Source organism: Calonectris borealis, chromosome 23 (genome assembly GCF_964195595.1).
Source record: "Calonectris borealis chromosome 23, bCalBor7.hap1.2, whole genome shotgun sequence".
Classification (NCBI taxonomy): domain Eukaryota; kingdom Metazoa; phylum Chordata; class Aves; order Procellariiformes; family Procellariidae; genus Calonectris; species Calonectris borealis.
The window spans coordinates 1,100,604-1,119,889 of record NC_134334.1 but is presented as its reverse complement, the minus strand read 5'-3'; the positions used below and the strand labels follow the sequence as shown (position 1 = coordinate 1,119,889).

The 19,286-nt window shown below is 46.9% G+C and overlaps 3 protein-coding genes across 9 annotated transcripts; 1 reads left to right on the top strand and 2 right to left on the bottom strand.

Annotated features, from left to right (window-relative positions):
* Positions 1–114: 114 nt before the first annotated feature.
* LOC142092330 (myo-inositol 2-dehydrogenase-like) lies at positions 115–9,700 on the bottom strand. 3 transcript variants are annotated; one of them, XM_075172186.1, is made up of 9 exons: positions 9,397–9,700; positions 8,675–9,241; positions 7,591–7,661; positions 6,981–7,089; positions 4,896–5,026; positions 4,496–4,603; positions 3,358–3,476; positions 2,450–2,606; positions 115–1,670 (listed from the first exon to the last, which is right to left on the bottom strand). In XM_075172186.1, exons 1-9 carry the CDS (start codon positions 9,639–9,641, stop codon positions 1,522–1,524), a joined length of 1,656 nt encoding a protein of 551 aa, XP_075028287.1. In that variant the 5' UTR covers positions 9,642–9,700; the 3' UTR covers positions 115–1,521. The 3 variants fall into 3 exon arrangements, 1 of the variants encoding a protein (XP_075028287.1); XR_012677012.1 differs by lacking the exon at positions 115–1,670 and adding an exon at positions 3,647–3,819 and having other exon boundaries at positions 2,503–2,606; XR_012677013.1 differs by lacking the exon at positions 3,358–3,476.
* Positions 9,701–9,908: 208 nt separating this feature from the next.
* On the top strand, positions 9,909–14,005 carry CCDC27 (coiled-coil domain containing 27). Of its 5 annotated transcripts, none has more exons than XM_075172197.1 (6): positions 9,909–9,991; positions 10,689–10,819; positions 10,950–11,027; positions 11,302–11,514; positions 12,141–12,245; positions 12,370–14,005. In XM_075172197.1, exons 1-6 carry the CDS (start codon positions 9,973–9,975, stop codon positions 12,529–12,531), a joined length of 708 nt encoding a protein of 235 aa, XP_075028298.1. In that variant the 5' UTR covers positions 9,909–9,972; the 3' UTR covers positions 12,532–14,005. The 5 variants fall into 5 exon arrangements, with proteins under 5 accessions (XP_075028298.1, XP_075028297.1, XP_075028295.1 ...); XM_075172196.1 differs by having other exon boundaries at positions 9,921–9,991; positions 10,711–10,819; positions 10,907–11,027; XM_075172194.1 differs by having other exon boundaries at positions 9,964–10,147.
* LRRC47 (leucine rich repeat containing 47) lies at positions 12,879–19,247 on the bottom strand. Its single transcript, XM_075172184.1, has 7 exons — positions 18,573–19,247; positions 18,048–18,494; positions 17,150–17,266; positions 16,729–16,844; positions 15,755–15,857; positions 15,233–15,322; positions 12,879–14,274 (listed from the first exon to the last, which is right to left on the bottom strand). The coding sequence occupies exons 1-7, from the start codon at positions 19,230–19,232 to the stop codon at positions 14,035–14,037; spliced, it is 1,773 nt and encodes a 590-aa protein (XP_075028285.1). The 5' UTR covers positions 19,233–19,247; the 3' UTR covers positions 12,879–14,034.
* Between the last annotated feature and the right edge of the window lie 39 nt (positions 19,248–19,286).

Genomic DNA, 19,286 nt, shown 5'->3' with positions numbered 1-19,286 from the left:
GAAAGAAACCGCTTGCTGTTAACAAATGGCTATAGTGATTACAGAGAGGCAAACGTCTACTTCTTTGTAGGTAAAACTTTTTTTTTTCCCAATAAATGATTAGAAAATAGAGAATGAAATTGATAGCAATCTCTATCGTAAGACATAGCTTTTCTGAGTTTGAAAAATTACACCGTTAAAAACAATTTCCACGAGAGAATTGTCTTTAGTTATAAATGTCACCGCTATTTCTAGTTTTAGTAATATATGTTCCATATGTAGGAACTGGAAATTGATTGAACTAAAAAATCTTGCAAGAAGTGTTATTTATAAACTAACACTCAAGGCAAGAACGTTATTTTAATACAATAAAAAAAGCTTTCAAAAGATCTTGAAAACTGGCGTGTAAGAAATAGACGAGAATAGTAAAATCTATACATCTGCAATAAGCTCAAGAATAAAAAGGTACAAAGAACCTGGTTTAAAAGCAGACTTGCCTGTTGTTGAAGGCACTATCTTTTTCCGTGATGTATATTCCAAATCTGCTGGACATTGTAAAAAACAATACCTTTAAAATACGCAATCAGATGCCCTTCCTACACTCAAAGAACATGATTATTAGTTCAATTTTGCTTCTAAAATGTTAACATACAACATTTGCATTTAAGCAAGCCTCCAGACAGCTACCTGGCTGCTGCAGTGAGTAATCCAGGCACGCTCAGCCCACCCAGCAGCCGCATGTCTCGGTAACAGACGTTGTGCAGGACCCCTACACAAATTTGCAGATTGCATCCTGAAAAAAACCTTTACTAATGCAGTGTTTACTACTGAAATGCCCAAGTGCGTTGCTCCTCTACAGAATAGCCTTAATTTATGGCCTTACTATGAAGTCTCTCATCTCTCTAACGTCAGGACCGTCGGAGATCTCCCTCCCTGCTTTTGCATTTCTTTTCCCCACCCCCCAAGAAAATTAGCTCATAACTTCTTTTCAAAAAGGTTTAGAAAACCCAGTAAAAACAACAAACAAAACAATAAATAGGAGGCCCAGAGGCGAGTTCAGCACAGAAGTCACATTCCTGCATATACTGAAGGGAAATGAGCATGGACCAGACGGATGCTCCCGTTTTTTTTTGGGGCGTTAAGTCATCTCGCTTGCGAAGCTGCCAGGAAAGCCACGCACTTGCACTGTTCCCATCGTGGCTGGTGGGGGTCTACACCACCTTAGCACGGCCTGAGGAACATCAGTCTTCTCCCAGGAAAACAGAGCTCCACAGCCAGCAGAGCTCTCCAGGAGGAAATGCCGCATGGATGAAACTGCCCAGGATTTCTCGAGGGCTCTGGCTGACACACGAAGAAACATCCGCAGCCTCAGCGCCGAGCACTTCTGGTTCAAAAGCGCCTCCGTCTTCTGGGCATTCCCGGCGGAAACGTCAAAACCGCAAGTCTTATTTTAAGATTACAGTGGAGACATCACTTGGTGGAAAGACCTCGCTGTAGCACAGCTTAACAGTTATCCTTCACCTCAGAAAACAGCAGTGTGCATCACATTATCTCAGTCTTGATTACAGACGAATCTACTGCTTCGTTGCGCAAGTCAACAGCAGATCCGTTTCTCCAGGACTGTTCAGCAGCTGCAGCGACCTGAATCGTCCAGAGAAACTGCTCTTTGGTTATCACAGGGGGTTCCTTGCCTGCAGGGACAGGAACGAAGCACTGGATGAAACCCGTGTTATCACCTGCTCTGCCTTTCGGCACATCGCCACCTACCACGGCATCCCTCTTCAGCTCCCAGAGCTGGGGCCTCAGATTTTAAACAGAAAGTTTCAGCCCCCTCTCCTTCCTGTCCTGTGACTAAAATTCTGTATTTTTGTCAATGCAGCCAGCAGAACAGAAATATTTTTATTCCTTCTGGGCAGCCAGGACTCTAGAAGAGGTTTCCTTGCTATTATAAATGGCGGCTTTCTTCGCAAATGACAGTAGGGTCCAATGTAATCTTCCCTCCCAATCTTTATTTCCTCTCAGAACACCGTTTCAGATCAACACCCCATCCCTCACCCTTGAAAGTGAGAAAAGAAGCACGCCACCCAACGAAGCTGAATCATTCATTTTCATTTACTGAAACACGGTGAGTTCATGGAACTATCAGCTCCTTCGGAGGCTGACCACTCCACGCACATTTTTCCGAGCTGCATGCACTGTCACGCTCAACATGCTGAGAAACCAGCGCTTGTCAGGGCAGCAGCCCAGCGCCCGAAACCCCGTGTTTGCTTACAGGGAGCTCGCTCATCACCTGGACAACACTGGCTTAAACTTAACTGTGATGAATCTCATTCCTAGTTTTCACACCTACTCATTTCTTTTTGGGATTTCAGACACAAACAGCAAATTGCAATTGCTATTGGAACAGCTTCCAAGGGAAGTTTTCGCTGAAAGCAAATCCAAAGCAATGCTAGCCATTAATTAGTCCTACCTTTCAGCGTTCTCAGAAAGTGTCGGAAGAGCTCCCTGTGTGCATCTCTGTAGCGATCAGCTTGGGTCTGTGAATATATGGATACCGAAGTCCCATGCTCCGTAATCCCCAAGGGATTCTGATTATCTACCCGTAACGTTCCTTGAGAACCGTGAACCTGCAGGAAAGGCAGCAAACAGGGAAGAGAACAACGTTTTTAAGTTATCATGCTTTCGATCTTAAACACCTGGCTAGTCTATAGAAGCCCTGGTTTGTACAACCAAGAAAAAAGTAGCTTCTAAAATTAGGAGTTACAACTGATATCCTCCTGTATGGACCAACACGACAGAAAACACCAGGTACGTGTTGTAGTACACTTATGTGTACTCCGCTTATGTGATAACTCCACTTTTTTTTCTTTTTTCCACCTGAGCAAAGCTCCTTTTTTAAATATTTAACAGATAGTACTCCCCAAATCCAGCCCACGCATCTGTTATAATTCACGACTTTAGGAATTTACAGACAATTTGCCTTTTGAGTTTACACTTTTCTTCCCCTTTAATATCCTTAACTCTTGGCTTGCTATACACCTGAAAACACCCTGGAAAGACAACAAATGAACTGTGCGACATTTCAGCCTCAGGAGAGCCGACACCAATTCCTGCTCTAGTATGATTGCATGCAACTTATAACCCCAACAGAATACACGTAAACAGAGGCAAAATTCGGGTAACAAAAGAGAAAGCGGATTGTAGAGTAAACAAATACAAGCAATCCACCGCTGCCGAGGTACAGAGGTGTTTTGTGAAACGTGCTTGCAGGCATGTGCACGGGGCACAACACGTATTGCCCCATGCGAACACATACAGGGTAAAACTTGTGCTAGCCTGTGGTGTCGCGACAGACTTGACTTAAAAGTAAGAACGCACCTCTAGTCTCTGATCACAGCTTTTAGTGCAGTGCTGACTGATGTCCAAAGTAACAATTGCTCCGCTAGGAAATTTCATGCTGACCGCTACAGTGTCTGCATCCTTCAAGTAGGCCATATCTGAGTGACAGAAAAGGCACTCACTCACACCAGGAACAGCAAACCAGCAAGTACTACGACTACAAAGTGCTCTTCTTCCTTTAAGAGGCGACACTGGCTCAACAATATCTTCAAACAGGAAGCAACGGCAACAGCAAAGCGCTTTCTGCAACGTACACCAGCTGGTTTACCTTTACCGGCACTTCCGACGGACAACAAGCCGCTCTGCAGAAACGCACAGCCCCTGGGCCTGAACTCCACCTTCCCAGCCCATGGCTCTCCCTAAAGAAGGCTTCCACTTCTTCCAAACACATCTGCCTTTGCAGCTTATTACAACCAAGATCAGGCAACTTCCAGCACGTAGCTAGAACGAGGCAGATGGTACAAAATCCTCCCTGGGGCATTTTGTTTGTTGCATTTCAATGCTTTACCATAGATTATAACATTGCATACTACACCTTCTAACAACAGCCAGTCAAGGTTGGCGGCAGCTGCAATTACCTTAATTAAAACTTTGCATTTCCATTTAAAAAAATGGCAGCTTCCATTTTTATGGTTAGTTTAAATTAGTCTGGTAACCCAGAGCGTGCCCGTCAGCTTGACACAATCCAGAGTAAATTCACATCTTTAATTGCGCTGAGATTAACAGGAAAGTGCCAGAGAAATCAGAGAAAGCAAAGAACTGAAAAAGACTGCACTGACATTCTTTAAGCACAAAGCTTTGCTCATTATTTTCTGCGCTCTGGTTTTCAATTGGCAAACTTGATATCCCTCAATTGCCATAGAGAGTTCAGTAATACCCCTACAGCAACCGCTTCACATCAGCTGGGAACTGACAAAATTCAGAAGTCATTGCTAAATACCCTGTCTACAACAAGTTCTTGAGAAACTTGCCTTCTATTTCACTGGACTATTTTTTCAACTGTTCTATGACGGAACAGTTATGTCACGGCTACCGTGCTCTCATACACTCTTTCTTCCCAATTTTAGTACTGAAGTCCAGAGGTACACAATAAATAACCAAAAAGATTTATTCTTACCTGCACAGAACGCATGCCCCAGTGAAAATATTGTATCTGGTGCACTCTCTCCCAACAACAAACTGATAATATCTATATCGTGCACAGCAGCATTATAAAAAATTCCACCTGGAAGAAGCAAAACTGGGCATTACGGTCTCCACATTTAAAAACCACAGTGAATGTACATTTCCAAACTGCACTGAGATCGATATAAAAAGCCCCCTACATCAAAGAAATGAATACTAAAAGCAAACAGAAAAATGCAACAAAAATAAAGATTGGTAAAGAAAATGCTCCTCAAAGAAAACCCATACAGCTTAAGGCTACACAAAGACAGGGGACTTTCCACCAGAACACGGGGCAAGATACATTTCCAGTCCTTTGAGACCAAACTTTTCAGAAGAAAGCTGCTCAGTACCTGCTGTTTTTAGGAAGCTTAGAGATGCTGCTGGATATATGCTGCTAATCGTTGATATCCGGTGGATCCTCCCTAGCGCCTGGCTGTCGCGGACTTTCTTGTACAGGAACTGCAGCGCCGGGTCAAAGCGCCTTCAAAGAGAAAGCAGAAATGTGGTACAGCATTTGGAAGAGAAGGAGGTCACCTGGGCTGCTGTTACCGCTGCGGTGCACGAGGCCGACTCGACAGCAGACAGCGGCGAGCGTGCGACACAAACCTTATCACACATATGGGGTTAGACACAGCTTTCTCAGTTCAGCCACTTATTACGTATGAATTTTGCTTCTTGCCTAATACCTGCATTTGTGAGGATTTAAACTAGCAACTTTAATGAAGAAATCAAACTATGGGGACTAAAAGCATTTAAAGGTCCAGTAAATTACCTACAGTTCTTCTTAGAGCCCTACGTACACGTTTATATTCAGCTGAGTGTGGACCAAAACCTCAGCTGAGGTTCAACCTTAGGGCTGCGATCTGTACATATAGCACTCAAATGGAAAAGGCAAATTTTAGCGCAGATATTTTGTGTAATTACACATTAGTGTATATGAAATACATATTTGTCCAAGTAAGTTTTATTTGCAATGAAACTAGCTATTCTCAGCAGAGGAGCACAAAACGATCAGGTGTGTTTACTAACAACCCACATCCACTCAGTGTTCAACACCAGGTGCAAGTTTAAAGCAGCGTTCCTGGCTTTTAGCAGAGCTCCCCGAGTTCCTGCAAGTTTCACGGAGCAGAAACGAATTAAAATTCATCTACTTTCCTTCTGTTTCAATTATTTAATCTTAAAGGTCCAGATGTAAGGTCACAAGTGGAAATATCACTTTATAAAGATTAATAAACCTATTCCCATCAGATAGGCCAGTAATTCTAACAGCAAGCTGAATTTTCATGGCCACGTAGTTTGCAATCCTCAAGATTAATAATCCTCAAGCACCATCCCTTCTAAAGGCATAAAAAGAAGTCACAGCTAAAACGCAGCTCTATGCAGACCCCAGCGTTTGGAAATTTAATTGGAGTGGAAAGTTAAGTAGTGGATGGGGCCAATTTCTCCCTAAAGGTGGTGCTCTAAAAGGAACCTCAAAAGGTCGTTTGTTCTTTTGTTGAAGAGTGACTCTAAACTTTCACTTGTATTTGCTAACACATGTACTTATGTTTCACGGGATCAACATCATCTAAGTAAGTACAGAATATAATTAGCAAATCAGTGAAAATACAAAAAGGTTACAAAAAAGGAAGAGTTTTCAATATTATGAAAATATATTCCAAGAGCAGCCTTTTTCTCTGCTATTTTAAAGAACACAGCTAATTCACTACCTTCTTCCAATGTTATTTCTAGTTTACCACAACAAAGCTGTCAAACGGGGAAAAAAGGTAGATACCCTCAGATCCAGAAAAAGTACAATACATACGGGCAGAAGTTTTGTACGGAAGTCCAATACACGAGCAAAGTTTAATGTCATAGGGCATTACTAGACTGAACAGGGTTGCAAACTAAATGCTTTACAACAGAGCAGTGAGAAGCAGATCTCAGTAGCTGCATGCTTAATAAAATCACAGATCTGCCTGACCTGGTGGTTGTACACGCACAAAAAACCACGAGCAAAAAACATCCTAAAACCACAGACCAAGAAACGGCTTCAGAGAATGGCACAGCACTGTCAGAATATTTTCTTCTCTGAAGCTCTAACTAGCTGTAGTATTTGCAAAACCTCAAAAGGATTGCAGAGATCTGGACCCCAACTGCCTTTGGCCATTCTAAAAAATGAATGGAGCTTTCACACCTCGAAAGCTTCATCGTTTGAGTCCCACTAGCAGCCATTCAAGTGAACATTTATTTTAATCTCATGACAGCTACATTTTATCTCTATTAAGCATGAAGAATTAATCCAATCCAATTAGCTCCCAAATGAACAACGTTAACAAGCAGCAGTGGAACTAAGTTTATTTGAGGACAAATTCAAGGAAGCCTGAGGAATCAATGCTACTTTCAGACACGTGCTTCTTATCAAGTATAAATCAGAAGAAAAATGCTGGTCTTACTTGTAGAATCCACACACCAATGGTCTTCCACATCTGTCAGCTTCATCAAAACAAGCTTCTGCCGTCTGCCTGTCAAAACTGGGCAGTCTCTCACAAAATACACCTTTTCCTGTGCAAAAGAGTACAGAACACAGGATTGAAGGCAAGAGACAGTCTGCACAAAACGTTTTTATCTTGCAGTAACATATACATGTCATTACGTTCTAGAAAGTATGCTTGATGAAACTGAAGCATGGCTTTTTATTTGTTGATGCTACTAACTCCCTTTTGGCCTCCAGCTGTGGTTTTACTAGCTGGTCCGGGAGCCCAAGAAGTGTGACTGTTTTGATAGACAGCTTTCCTTGGAGTCCTAGTGGTATTTCTAGGACTGGACACTCCGCATGGCTGTACTGGGACCAGCACAGTACGAGCTCCATTGGTGTTAAGCCAATAAAATCAGTGTCATCAGTGGACTCATTTCTCTTTAATTATGCAATTAGACAGTCTGCACAACTCAAGGGACACTGCTGAAATGAGAAAGCATTCACATTTAAAGTGTTTAGCAAGCATACAAGGTCTGCCTCAACGTGTGCTACTGACTACAGGTAAAAGCTGAAATTGTTCCTCTCACCCGCTCGTAAAGCATCTATTACAATCTCAGAGGCTTCTTCAGGTGGTGAACAAATAATGGCTCCAGAGACTCTGCAGAAGTCAAAAGAAAGATCTTCAGTGAAGGCAGGTTTTTACTAGAATGAACAATGCTCAAAAGCTCTTTTCAGTTACAGTTATTTTTATGATAGCTGCCTTAAACTTTGAAAAAGAGTTAAAAGAAGACATAAAACCCCATTGCTCTGGAAGAGCAAATTATGTGGTAAAAGGAACTCGGTACCTGCTTGCAAGGATGAAATACGGGATGACATATAAAGGTTAAAATTACAAGTGGCACAACGGAATTGCATCGCTTTTCCTGCATCTTAAAGGAGAAAGTCTGTTGAAGGTGTCCTTTGAAAATGAGTTAAATCCTGCTAGTTAACACATACAGTGAAATCAAAAGTACGTGGTAGAGCTGCTGAACAAGTGATCGGTACATCTTGGCTTACTACCATTCTTTAGTTTCTAATATCAAATCCATCTTTCTTAACAGTTTTGCCTTTCACTTTTGCAATGATATTTAAAATACCAATTTGAGAACCAACTGTAACCACATCACTAGATGTTCCTTGTTCAATTCAACAGTAAAGCAAAATGCCACACTGTCCTATTTACAGCAATCCTCGCTTATCTCAAACAGTTTCAAAAGAGCCACCAGAGCCAGCCAGCTGCTCCAAGGCAGAAAAACTGGCAGGCAGCAGGAAAGCGTGTCGTTTACTGGTCTATGGGAATGGAGGAAAGTAAGTTTTTTTTACATTTCTTAACAAAACTGCCTGCAACTAAACTCCTCCGAGCTTCCATCGATTCTGAGCACGTGAGTCAAGCTAAGCTTCTCAGGGACTTCTGAAGCATCTAGAGGTAGATGACATACTACGTCAGGCTTAGCCTGTAATAGCCCCTCGGTCTCGCTCCGTTCCCATACGTGGGGCCAGACAAGCACGGTCTGGGTCCGCTACGGCGCAGCGGCATTTTCCAGAGAGGGGAAGCAAGCCTTGTGTGGAGACGCTCGCCCCAAGCCTCACAGCAGGGAAGAAGCACGCACAGGAGTTAGTGGTGGACAGTACCGCTGATCGTTGAGTGCGACATCGGCGTCCTGCTGCCGCAGCACCCTGGTGCCGGCCAGGAACTCGGTGCCGAAGGCACGCTCCACCTCCTCCAGCTGATCCTCCACAACGTAAAGCAAGCAGCAGCTGTTTTCCTCCAGCAGGCTTTGAAACAAGGCTTTATTAACGAGCCCTGCGCCAAAGAGGGCGAGGCCAACGCCGCTGCCGGCACTGCCGTGCCGTCCAGTGGGCGCTGGGCCGTTGGAGGCCTCGGGAGCAGCCCCGCCTTGGCCAGGCTGCTTTGAGGGGGAAGGTGCGATCCTCATGCGGAAGGCGGCAAGCGCCGAGGGGCGGCTGGCGGAGGTGGAGGGCGTCGGGTCCTCCCTGGGGGTGGCCGCGCTCACGGGGGAGCTGGCGGCGACGGGGTGGTGGGGAACGAGCGGCTTGTGGTAGGAGGGCGGAGAGGGGACCATGCCGTAGCTGGCGCTGGTGCCGGCGCTGGCGGCGAGGATGAAGGACGGCTGGGAGAGCAGGGAGGGCGCGTCGAGCTGCAGGGGCAGGCCGGTGCCGACGTCGGGACCTGCAGAGCTGGGCGAGACAGAGGAGGGCGCGGGGTGAGCCCCTGCTCCCCTCGCCGAGCGAGGGGCAGAGGCCCCGCGCCTCAGCCTGCTCCCAACGGCCGCTCTGCTCCCCAGCGGCCTCGCCCCGAGCAGGGGGAGGCCGGCGCGGGTGCGGGCACTCACAGGAGCAGCGGGGCGCGCAGGCCGTGCTGGCGGAGGAGGCGGCGGTTGCGGTAGTGGCGGCCGGAGGAGAGGTGCTCGAGGATGCGGTCGCGGCGCACCCGCATGGGCAGCTGGCAGGAGGTGCAGTACAGCGTCTCCACCACCGCCGCCTCCCCGGCGGCGCCGCGCTCCAGGAGGTGCCGCTTCACCGCCAGCTCCGAGAACTCGGCCGCGTAGTCGTGCAGCGTCTTCTTCTTCCGCCCCATGGCGGCGGCGCGGCCCGGCCCGGCCGCCCCGGAAGCGGAAGGCGCGGCCCCGCCGCCGTTGCCCGGCAGCCGGGCGCGGCGCCCTGGGCGAGAGGCGGAGGCTGCGCGGCCCTGCCCCGAGCGAGCCCCCGCTCCGCGCCCACCCCCGTCCCCCGCTCCTGCAGCCGCCTCGGCGGTGTCCACGCCCCGCTCTGTGCCCGGCGCCTGACGAGGGGACGAGTCGCCTTCCCAGGCGCCAGGACGGACACCGCCACCTCCGACCTCGGGCTTAGCCCCGGCTCCGAACCCACCTCTCCACGCAAGGGGCCTCACCCCTCTCTGCAGCGCGGAGATGGAAGGAAGGAGCCCAGGTAAAGCAGCCCCCGACGAAGCTGTCAGCGACGCCGATGCTCGCGGGGTCTTGCGGGAGCAGGCGCGGGTGGCAAAGCTCACCGAGATCCAGAAAGCCGACCGAGAGCTCCGCGAGGAGCTGCAGAAAGCAAGGGATGACTACAACATGGCCACAGGTACCATCGGGAAGGCGTCCAGGAAACAGTTATCCTAGTTACCAGGCTCATCTTGCGATTCTGCTCCTTTCACCTGGAAAAAATTCTAGGTTACGTTCCCACAAGCGCAAAACCTGCTTTCGGTTGTTGCTTACAGAGTGGGGCAGCAGTGCCACTTACTGTGAAGCCACTTTCTCTGCCCCCTGAGAAGTGACGTGCCTGAGGAAAGCCTGCAGGGGAAGCCCTGCGCAGTATTCTGGGGCACCCCGCAGCGCTTCAGCACTCTGGCAAACCTGTGCTTGTGTTACCAACTCTATTAGTCCTCAGAGTAGCTCCTACCTCACACAATGATGTTAGTTAAGTTTAATACATATCATAGCAAAGTACTACAAAATGCATTATTAACCAGCGTCACTGTGGCTATAGCGTTAACTTCACCCACGGTCTATACTCAGACATATATCTATACTAACAACAGCTCTGCTTATGCTTACCTGAAAAAGATGCCATGAAGCTTCTGACAGGGATTCAGTTTGCTTACAGTAGTACTCCAACCTTACAGGTGTCATCTCTTCCTTGCAAAGGCAACTGGAGATCCAAGAATCCCAACTTCGGAGAATCAAATCTGAAAAGGAAATGCTCCAAAAGCAGCTCACAGAGCGAGAAAATCAGCTACAGGCCATGTCTACCAAGGTACCGCCCTGAGAGCACGGTGGCCATCGCTGTTAGGAGAGCTGGCAGTGGGGAAGTCGGGTTTTATGCAAGTTCCCTTTCTCATAGACAGGAGGTGCACCGTGCACAGCGTAAAATATTTTCTCTTAAGTTTTGCAGTCTGAGAGAAGAATGGAAACACGAAGAAATGATGATGACAATAGAGAAGGAGAACTGCAGTCTTCAACAGGTAAATTCGGTGCAAAGCCACTATAGAAAATTCTTGTATTAGCTGCTTAGTTGTGCCTGTTTCAGGCTTGGGGGAGTTTGCCACATTAAAAAAACCTATTCAATCCAGTAGTTGTAAAGAAAATGCCAAGTAATAACAATACATGGCAAGGTTGTTAGTCTGTAGACTCTGCCCAGGAAATACAAGAAGCGTTTGGACCAGATACTGGGAAGATGTGGCCAAGCCTGCTCACTTTCTTCCTCACAATAATGGCTTGATTTACACATCTCCTCAGGTTGTTACAGAACAAGAATCCAAACTGGCTGAGCAGAACAAGCTGATCAGTGAGTTACAGGGGACAGTCAGCCAGCTACAGGCAGAGGTTCTGACTAGCCGATACCACATCCACAAGCAGCACCAGGCCCAAGAGGTGATCCAGAGCCAAGCTGAGACACTGCAGCACAGGGAGCTGCAAACTAGAGTGGCACTCGAATGCATCACCAGCAGGGTAGGTGTATCCTCCTTCACTTCAGACTCCTACCTCCCTCTTGGGAGACACTTCAACCATCTCAGGCAGAGAATCTGAAAGCTTGGAGACATATGTGGGCAGAAGCACAACAGGAGATGCACCAGGGCACTGCAGTCCTTTGCTCTTGGGTCCCGACTTCCCTTTGCAGCCACGGGGCCAGAAGAGCAGGAAACTCAGTCCATTTGCTTCCCAGCTTTTTAGCATGCAGCTCTTAGGTCACTTACAAAGCAAACAGGCCTCAAATACCAGAAGCCCTCGAGAAACGCGAGTTCAGAACAGTTAGATTACCAGATTTCTAATATCCCTCCAAACTCAAAGTAACAGGTATCACCTTAAAGCCTTTCCTGCAAGCGTACGTGCCTGGTAGCAAGCACAGAGCCCGATACCTGGGTAAGGGACTCAGTTTACCCAGAAACAGATCATTATCACAGTACTTGCAGTGAAGCCCAGTCAAACTGCCCATAATTTCACATAAACAGATTTTCCATTTCATCATTCACTAGTACTTTGTCCAAGTCTGACAGCGTAGTCTCTGTAAATCCATGCAAATGCCAAAGAATTGTATATAAAGACTAAACACAACTACTTTCCTCTTTTATCACAAGTTTGAAAGATATCGAAGTAAAATAATTCAGGCTACGTTCAGCGCGGCAGGCAGCAAACCTCCCCAGGCAGAGCTCACGGATGAGGAGGTGCTGGAGGCAATGCAGGTATGTGGCTCTTTCGAACTCTGCTTCTAGCAGCCGGCAAGGGACTGACGAGATAAGAGAATACTTTGCAGTACTGCTCTCCACCTAATGCTTTCCCACCTCTTTACACATCCCTAATTTTCAGAAAATAATTAATGAACGGATGGAGTTCCATCAGATGCTGAAACAGAAAGGCGTCAAGGTCCCATCGCTCTACAGCATCGACACATCTACTTCATCGCCTACCAGCGCTAAGGGAAGGAGAAAGAGTCCTGCAAGGCAGAATCTTCTAACACCTGAAAAGTAGCTCTAACAGCCGAGTCAGAATACGTCTCCAACTTCAGGCTCCTGTTCCTTGGTTTTGAGATGGTGACTTACTAACAAATTAAACTAATTTTACTGAAATCAAGTTCTGTGGGAATATCTAATTCAATTGTTTCAACCAACTCAGAGCACAATTCACTGTAAATCATTGGCCTGTAGAAACATTCGACTTCACAGGGAAGCTTGAAGCACTATTAAGGACTGCTTGGCTACAAGTAGCTAGAAAGCATTAAGTTACCATTTTTGCAGTATAGAATAGCTGCTTTGCCAAGTTTGTACAGTTACATGACTGGAAAATTCACCAATGCCAAAACAAGTGACAGTCACATATGACTGCAAGAAGTGTTTTATTTTTCCATTTAATATGCAAGTCCCAACACGTGGATGTATTTGACACGGTATCTAGAAGTTCAGTTAGAGCTCTGTATCATTTTTAACAGAAAAAAGTCAATCTGTAGGTCACCCTAGCTTATGGAGAGGTTTGCATTCATGCAGGTAGTAGCCCGGATGTAAAAGTCACCCACAGATGCAAAAATTAGAACCACTCAAACTACCTGCATTTTGGAAGGTGTCCCCAATACTCTTTATGTGGGAGTATGACAGAAAGCTCCAGGAGGGTCACGCTGGGCAAGAGGGCTTATATTCTGGGGAGACAGGGAGCTTTAGTAGCGTCTATGTAAGGCAGCATCAGCCCCCTGAACGGAACTGAACTTCGTGATCAAGAACAAATTCAGTGCTCTATCAACAGTAACTCAACGGGTACACAACAAGGTCACTACAACTGGTACTTCCACAAGGATGGATGATGGCTCTAAAACATACTGGGACACACAAACCCCTGCAGTCAATTCAACTGACTTCACTTAAAAATGGAAGCTGTGTTAATGTCTGAACACAGAAACCATCACTTTAAAACTCATTCCTCAAGTTCTGACAGCAATTCAATTTTCACAATTACTCCAGATATAAAAATAGAATTATGCAGAATGAGATGTTAGCAAAGTAGTTTTGCATTCTGTCTTCAGTATTGGTACATAGCACGTGACTTAGTTTCAATGCTGTCACCTACTGGATTTCTCAGTTTAGCTGCCAAAATAATAATCCAGCTGAAACATACCAGGAAGAAATAGTGATCTTGCAGAAAAATATGACTGCACTCATTTTATAAACGCTAAGATGTCAATGATTTTCTCTACAAGTTAATGCATTCTGACTTCCAATACCTTCTCTGCCTTTAAGTTCGCATTTGAAGATGCTGTTATCTCTAGTCAGAATACTGATGACTTTCTATTAAGGCTGAAAGAATGCAATACTCCTTGCCACAGCTTGATCAAACTTTGAAGTTTTTACATACCCAGGCAGGATGCACTGCATCTTTTCTTAAAAAAACCAACAAACCACCTCACTGCGTACGAGTTGCATTGTTGAATATGGAGGGGAAAAAAAAAAAAAGAAAATTGAATAATTTTCTTAGCTTTGATAGCTGCTAACGTATTACAGTCAGAAGAGAGGAAACTCTGGTTAGGTCAGTTTTTGAAGGATAAAGTACTTTCAAGTTTCCATCTGTGTCCACCACTCGAACCTGCTCCACTACCAAAGGAAAATTCATCGGCTGTACGTTTTGGCTGGGGTTCAAATTCACTGGTCCACAAAGAGCATCAGAATCATTATCCGAGCCCGAGTCTTCCTTATTTTCCAAGGTAAATCTGTTCAGTTCTGCAATTTTCTGTTAAAAGCAAAATACAGAAAACAAGATTAATTCTGCAGCTAAGCCCTCAGAGCAACTCCAAGTTGCTTCCAAGGTGTGGACCTGGCCGACCGCTGGAGGAACGCCTGCATGAAAACATTCTTCAGTGGGTTAGAATCTTTCAGGAAACCGAAAGGGCTTTTGATGTTATCACTGCTGTGCTCTCCAGGAGGTCTCGCTCCTTCTGAACAGTTTAATTTTTTGCATTTAACACAGAACTCGGGCTTTGTCAAAGCACTGGATTCTAAGCAACAAGAGCCTGCTGTAGGATCACCACCGATGAGTTTGCTTTCGGCCCATTTGAAATTGTCTCTGTTACCACCCTTGTGCCAACTACACAAATCACTTAGCCTTCTCCGATGTGTTCTAAAGGTTATGTTAACTGGACAAGAAAAAAATATGTTTATCTTGCACAATATTTAACAGCATACTATCCTGTACTCGCCATATACCAATTTTTACCCTTTTCAGTAAGAAAGCTTTAATTAAAAGAAAGCATGCTGAACGGCATTTAATGAGGCTGTGCTGCTGCTAATACAGTATCTGAAAGATAATTCTGTAATAATGACAGGACGAAGCAAGCTAAAGAGGCAGGCTGAGGTGAGAAATCTCCGTAAAAGAATTTATTGGCAGCAATTGAAGCCATAAGATCACTAACACGGGGAAGGTGTTGAAAGTCAAACCATAAATTTCCAGTTGTGGTAACACAACATTATTTACCCTGGTGAGTTTTGAGGTCTGCCAGTTAGTTGGGATACACGAATATAAAAACGTTTTGTGATACAGCAAGAATGGAAGAGTAAGTGAAGGAGAGGGAATAATAATAATACTAAAATAAAAATCAACTTCTGTATTCTTCTTAATACATGTGAGCAATTAAACATTTTCTTAAGAAGCACACCAAGAACAGACAGGATTATTTTACTGAACTACTTACCAGAATTAGTGTGTCCATGACATCTTTGCATATCTGTAAACTGGTGTCGCTTGTCACTTCCAGAAATAGATCATGGGTGTCTTTTCTAATCTGTAAGAATTTCACAGGTAAAGCAAGTAAGAAATCAGAGCATACTCACCCACAGTCACTTGGCAACATTTCAATACACAAACTGAATGAAAGGCTTTCATTCAATTCAACCGGAGGCAAAGTACTGCCTTTCTTTACATGTCAAAAACCATATTCTTGCCCTTCAATAAAGCAATCTCAGCAAAGGCAGACTGGTGCCTTTGGAACAGCTTGCCAGAGCTTTACAGATTTACAAAGGTAAAAATATAACTCCAAGATCCATCTCAATCTGACAGTCTAGCAGAGAAGATTCAGGCTTTGAAGATTTATATTTGGAATGCAATCACAAGTTTCACAGAACTGCACGTATCTTTGAATGTGGAGTTAAATATCTCTCAGTAGAAAGAAACACTGTTTAATTCTGATTAACTTATTTCCACTAACAGAGAGTACCTTTGTTTTCTCACTATTGGTTATTGGTGGGAAAGAAATCACAATGCCTTCAGCATCCACAAGACATGGGTAGTTATCTTTGCCATCCAATAACTGGAGATATCTGCCAAGAAAAACAAGGAAGCAAAAAGTGAACAACTCAAACAACAGCTGGACATGATGGCAGAAAATTGCGACAAAAATGAATTAGTGTGTTCCTGATGTACCACATGGCAAAAACAGAAGTCGGAGCACTAAAATCCAGCAAAATGGTATCATGGTGATACAGCTGAGGAAAGCCACCAGCTGCAGGAAGTGGTGGGCTAGAACCATAAAGTAACGCACATTTTAATATCCATGCTGCCAAAGTAGGCAGACATGCTCTTGCTTTCAGAGATCCCACTGCTCGAACAGGAAAATCAGAGTCCACTGTCTGATTCTTCCAGACAGCTTACTTAATTTTCCCTCTTACTTACTATGGCGATATACAGTTCTCCCATCATGTACTTGGCAAATTTCCCCAAGCCGTACGAGTGATGGATACGGGCGGTGATCTCTGCATGAGCAGTAAACAGAATAGGGCAGTGCCACGCTCTGCTTTATAGTTCATCTGTTACTACATGCACCTCTGATTTGCTTAGTTTGTTGAATGTGCATGACATACACGTCATTCCTCTTTGTTTCCTTTCTATTTGCTATTCTAAATGTATTTGTCACCTCTAAGAATAATTCATATGACAAGAATTTGTCTTGATGCAGCTAGAAATAAAGAAGGCACTCATCATCCTCATTTCACTCCAGGTTACTCTTTATGTATAAATTCAGCTCAGTGTCTTTCATCTCAACTCCTAAAAGCTCGTGCTGGGTTTGTTAGCCCCATCACCATTACAGAACATGCTTCGTAATACATTCGAGCACATTTTCTTCAGTGCTGTTTTTCCATACGAGTTACCAGAATACTCATGAAGAAAAACACAGAAGATCAGTATACTGACTTGTGCAACCCAGAAACATTCTGACGCTTCTTCTGTTTCCTCTGCTCCTCAGCTTCCAACTGCAGCTGACGGAGAAGATCCTTTGCCCTGATCTCCTTTCGACCCAGGGGCGTTATCTACACCATACAAGAAAACAAACATTTGAGTTTAAAGGTGACTCAAAGACTAGGGTTATTAAAACTCTCCCGTAAGCAAGACAGTAATTAAAACCATACTTCTGTATGCCGTCATTCCTAACACCTTATTCAGTATGGAATACTGAATTTCTATTTCACATAGACTACTATGATCACATTGAGTTTAAACCTTTGTGTGAGCTACAACACCCACTTGAAAAACAGGCTCATTCTGGAGTTAGTTTTACTAGCATCTACAGGGTAAGAAAAAAATTGGAAAGGCCCACCAATGCCATTGGCCCTACCTTCAGCTCCTCAGGAGGCTGAACATCATATATCAGAGGACCTTTGATCAACTGCAAGTCGTGGGTGGCAATTGTGGCTGCTGTCCGCTTTTCACAGATGTCTTCGTGCAGTTTAGTCTAAAACATAAAGAATGCCATCAACATATATCAAAAACATCAACTTGATTTACTCCTCCTAGGGTTCAGATTCTTCTACATTTAGTGTTTGTAGCATTATCAGCTAGTTGAGTAACCCTTTTGCATTAAATGGAGCCCTTCTCTTCACCTGCAAAATAATTTTACCTGAATCACAAACCAAACGTAAAGACAGTGAAGCATAGCACACGACATGTTTCTCAACTGAGAGACAAACAGTTTCAAATCAGAAAACAATCACAAATACACGAGTCTCGTAATCTGAAACAAGCTAACACCTGCCATCTAATGGACAGGCGCGTAGCATGCCAGGTGAAAGTCTCTGGTGACGATACCCTGGTTGGGAGGTCAGGCGTGCAATACCGTTTTAGCTCAGATTAGGGAACCTGGAGCCAAACCAAGGCACTTCTAACGTGGACGCGGGTTTATCATTAGTTCTCAACAAGTTCCACAGCACTAACAAGCTGTTGTTACAGCGGCAACGTAAATGCATGTGCGTTCATCGCCCTCTCACGGTAATATCTGTGCTCCTACTAGGCTCTTCATGAAAACCAGTTTTACTTATTACAGACCGACTAGGCGGCACACCGCTGGCAGGAGCCATGCTGCACTGCCATCCCGCCGTGCCTTGCCACCAGCTAGGTGAAGAATTCACTCTAAGTTTCAGAAACTTATCTACTGGAAGGAGCCTGGAACGGTCCATTTCCAACACTGCTAGCAACGATCCTGTTGCAAATGAGCAACACAAGACCGCAGCAATTACCTGCACGGAGAGGAACCTCTTCAGAGCATTTCCCGGCTTTAAGTTCACTCCCTTTAGCACGCAGCACACAATGAAGGGTCGAACGTCTTTGACGCCCGGGCTCGCTTTGACCACCAAGGGCACCGGGTTTTCGGAGACGTGCAGAACCTTCACCAGCAGCTTGCTCGCCTCTTCCAGCTCGTCCTGCTCCCTGTCCCCACCATCCTTCTTCTGCTGCTTCTCCCTCTTCTTCTTCCTGGCCTCCTCTCTGGTGCTCTCGGCCTTTCCCTTCCCGCGGCCCCCAGCCCGCAGGTACTCCAGGATGGCCTTCGTCTGGCAGCCGTTGACCATCTTCTCCAGCCGCTTGTCCTTCAGCTGGTTGCCCCTGAAGTTAGCCTCCTTCAGCCGGGGGCAGTCGGCCAGCGCGGCAGGCAGCTCCCGCAGCTGGTTGTTGGCCACGTCCAGGCTCTGGAAGAGACAGGGACAGGGTGGTCAGCGCTGGCGGGGGGGACCCGGGCGGCCGGGGGACCGCGGGGCCGCTCCCACCTTGAGAGCTGGCAGGGCGGCGATGTCGGCGCCCAGCTCCGCCACCTCGTTGTCGGCCGCCTCCAGGCGGCTGAGGAGCGGGAAGGGCCCGCCGGGGACGGCGACGGCGGCGGCAGCGGGCAGCAGCCCGCCGGGCAGCGCCCGCAGGCGGTTGCCGGAGAGCAGCAGCGCCTGGAGCTGCGGCGCGGCGCGGGCCAGCCCCGGGCCCAGCTCCCGCAGCCGGTTCGCGCTCAGGTTGAGGCTGCGCAGCTGCGGGAAGGCCGGGGCTCCCGCCGGCTCCGCCGCCGGCTCCGCGCCCGCCGCCCCGCCCAGCGCGGCGGGCAGCGCCTCCAGGCCGTTGCCGGAGAGGTCGAGGAGGCGGAGGGCCGGCAGCGGCCCGCCCAGCCCCGCGCCCAGGCCGGCGGGGCCCAGCGCGTTGCCGCGCAGCACCAGCGTGTGGAGGGCGGGCAGGGCGGCGGCCAGCCCCGGGCCCAGCTCCCGCAGCGCCGCGCAGCCGCTCAGCTCCAGCGACTGCAGCAGCGGCAGCGCCAGCAGCGCCGCCGGCAGCCGCCCGCCGCCCGCCGCCACCCGCTCGGCCACCGCCGCGCCGGCCAGCGCCAGCTCCCGCCGCCGCTCCCGCGCCGCCGCCTCCAGCTCCGGCCAAGCCGCCGCCGCCGCCATGGCGCCGCGCTCCCCCGCCCAGGCTGCGCCGGGGCCGCCCTCCGCCGCGGGAAG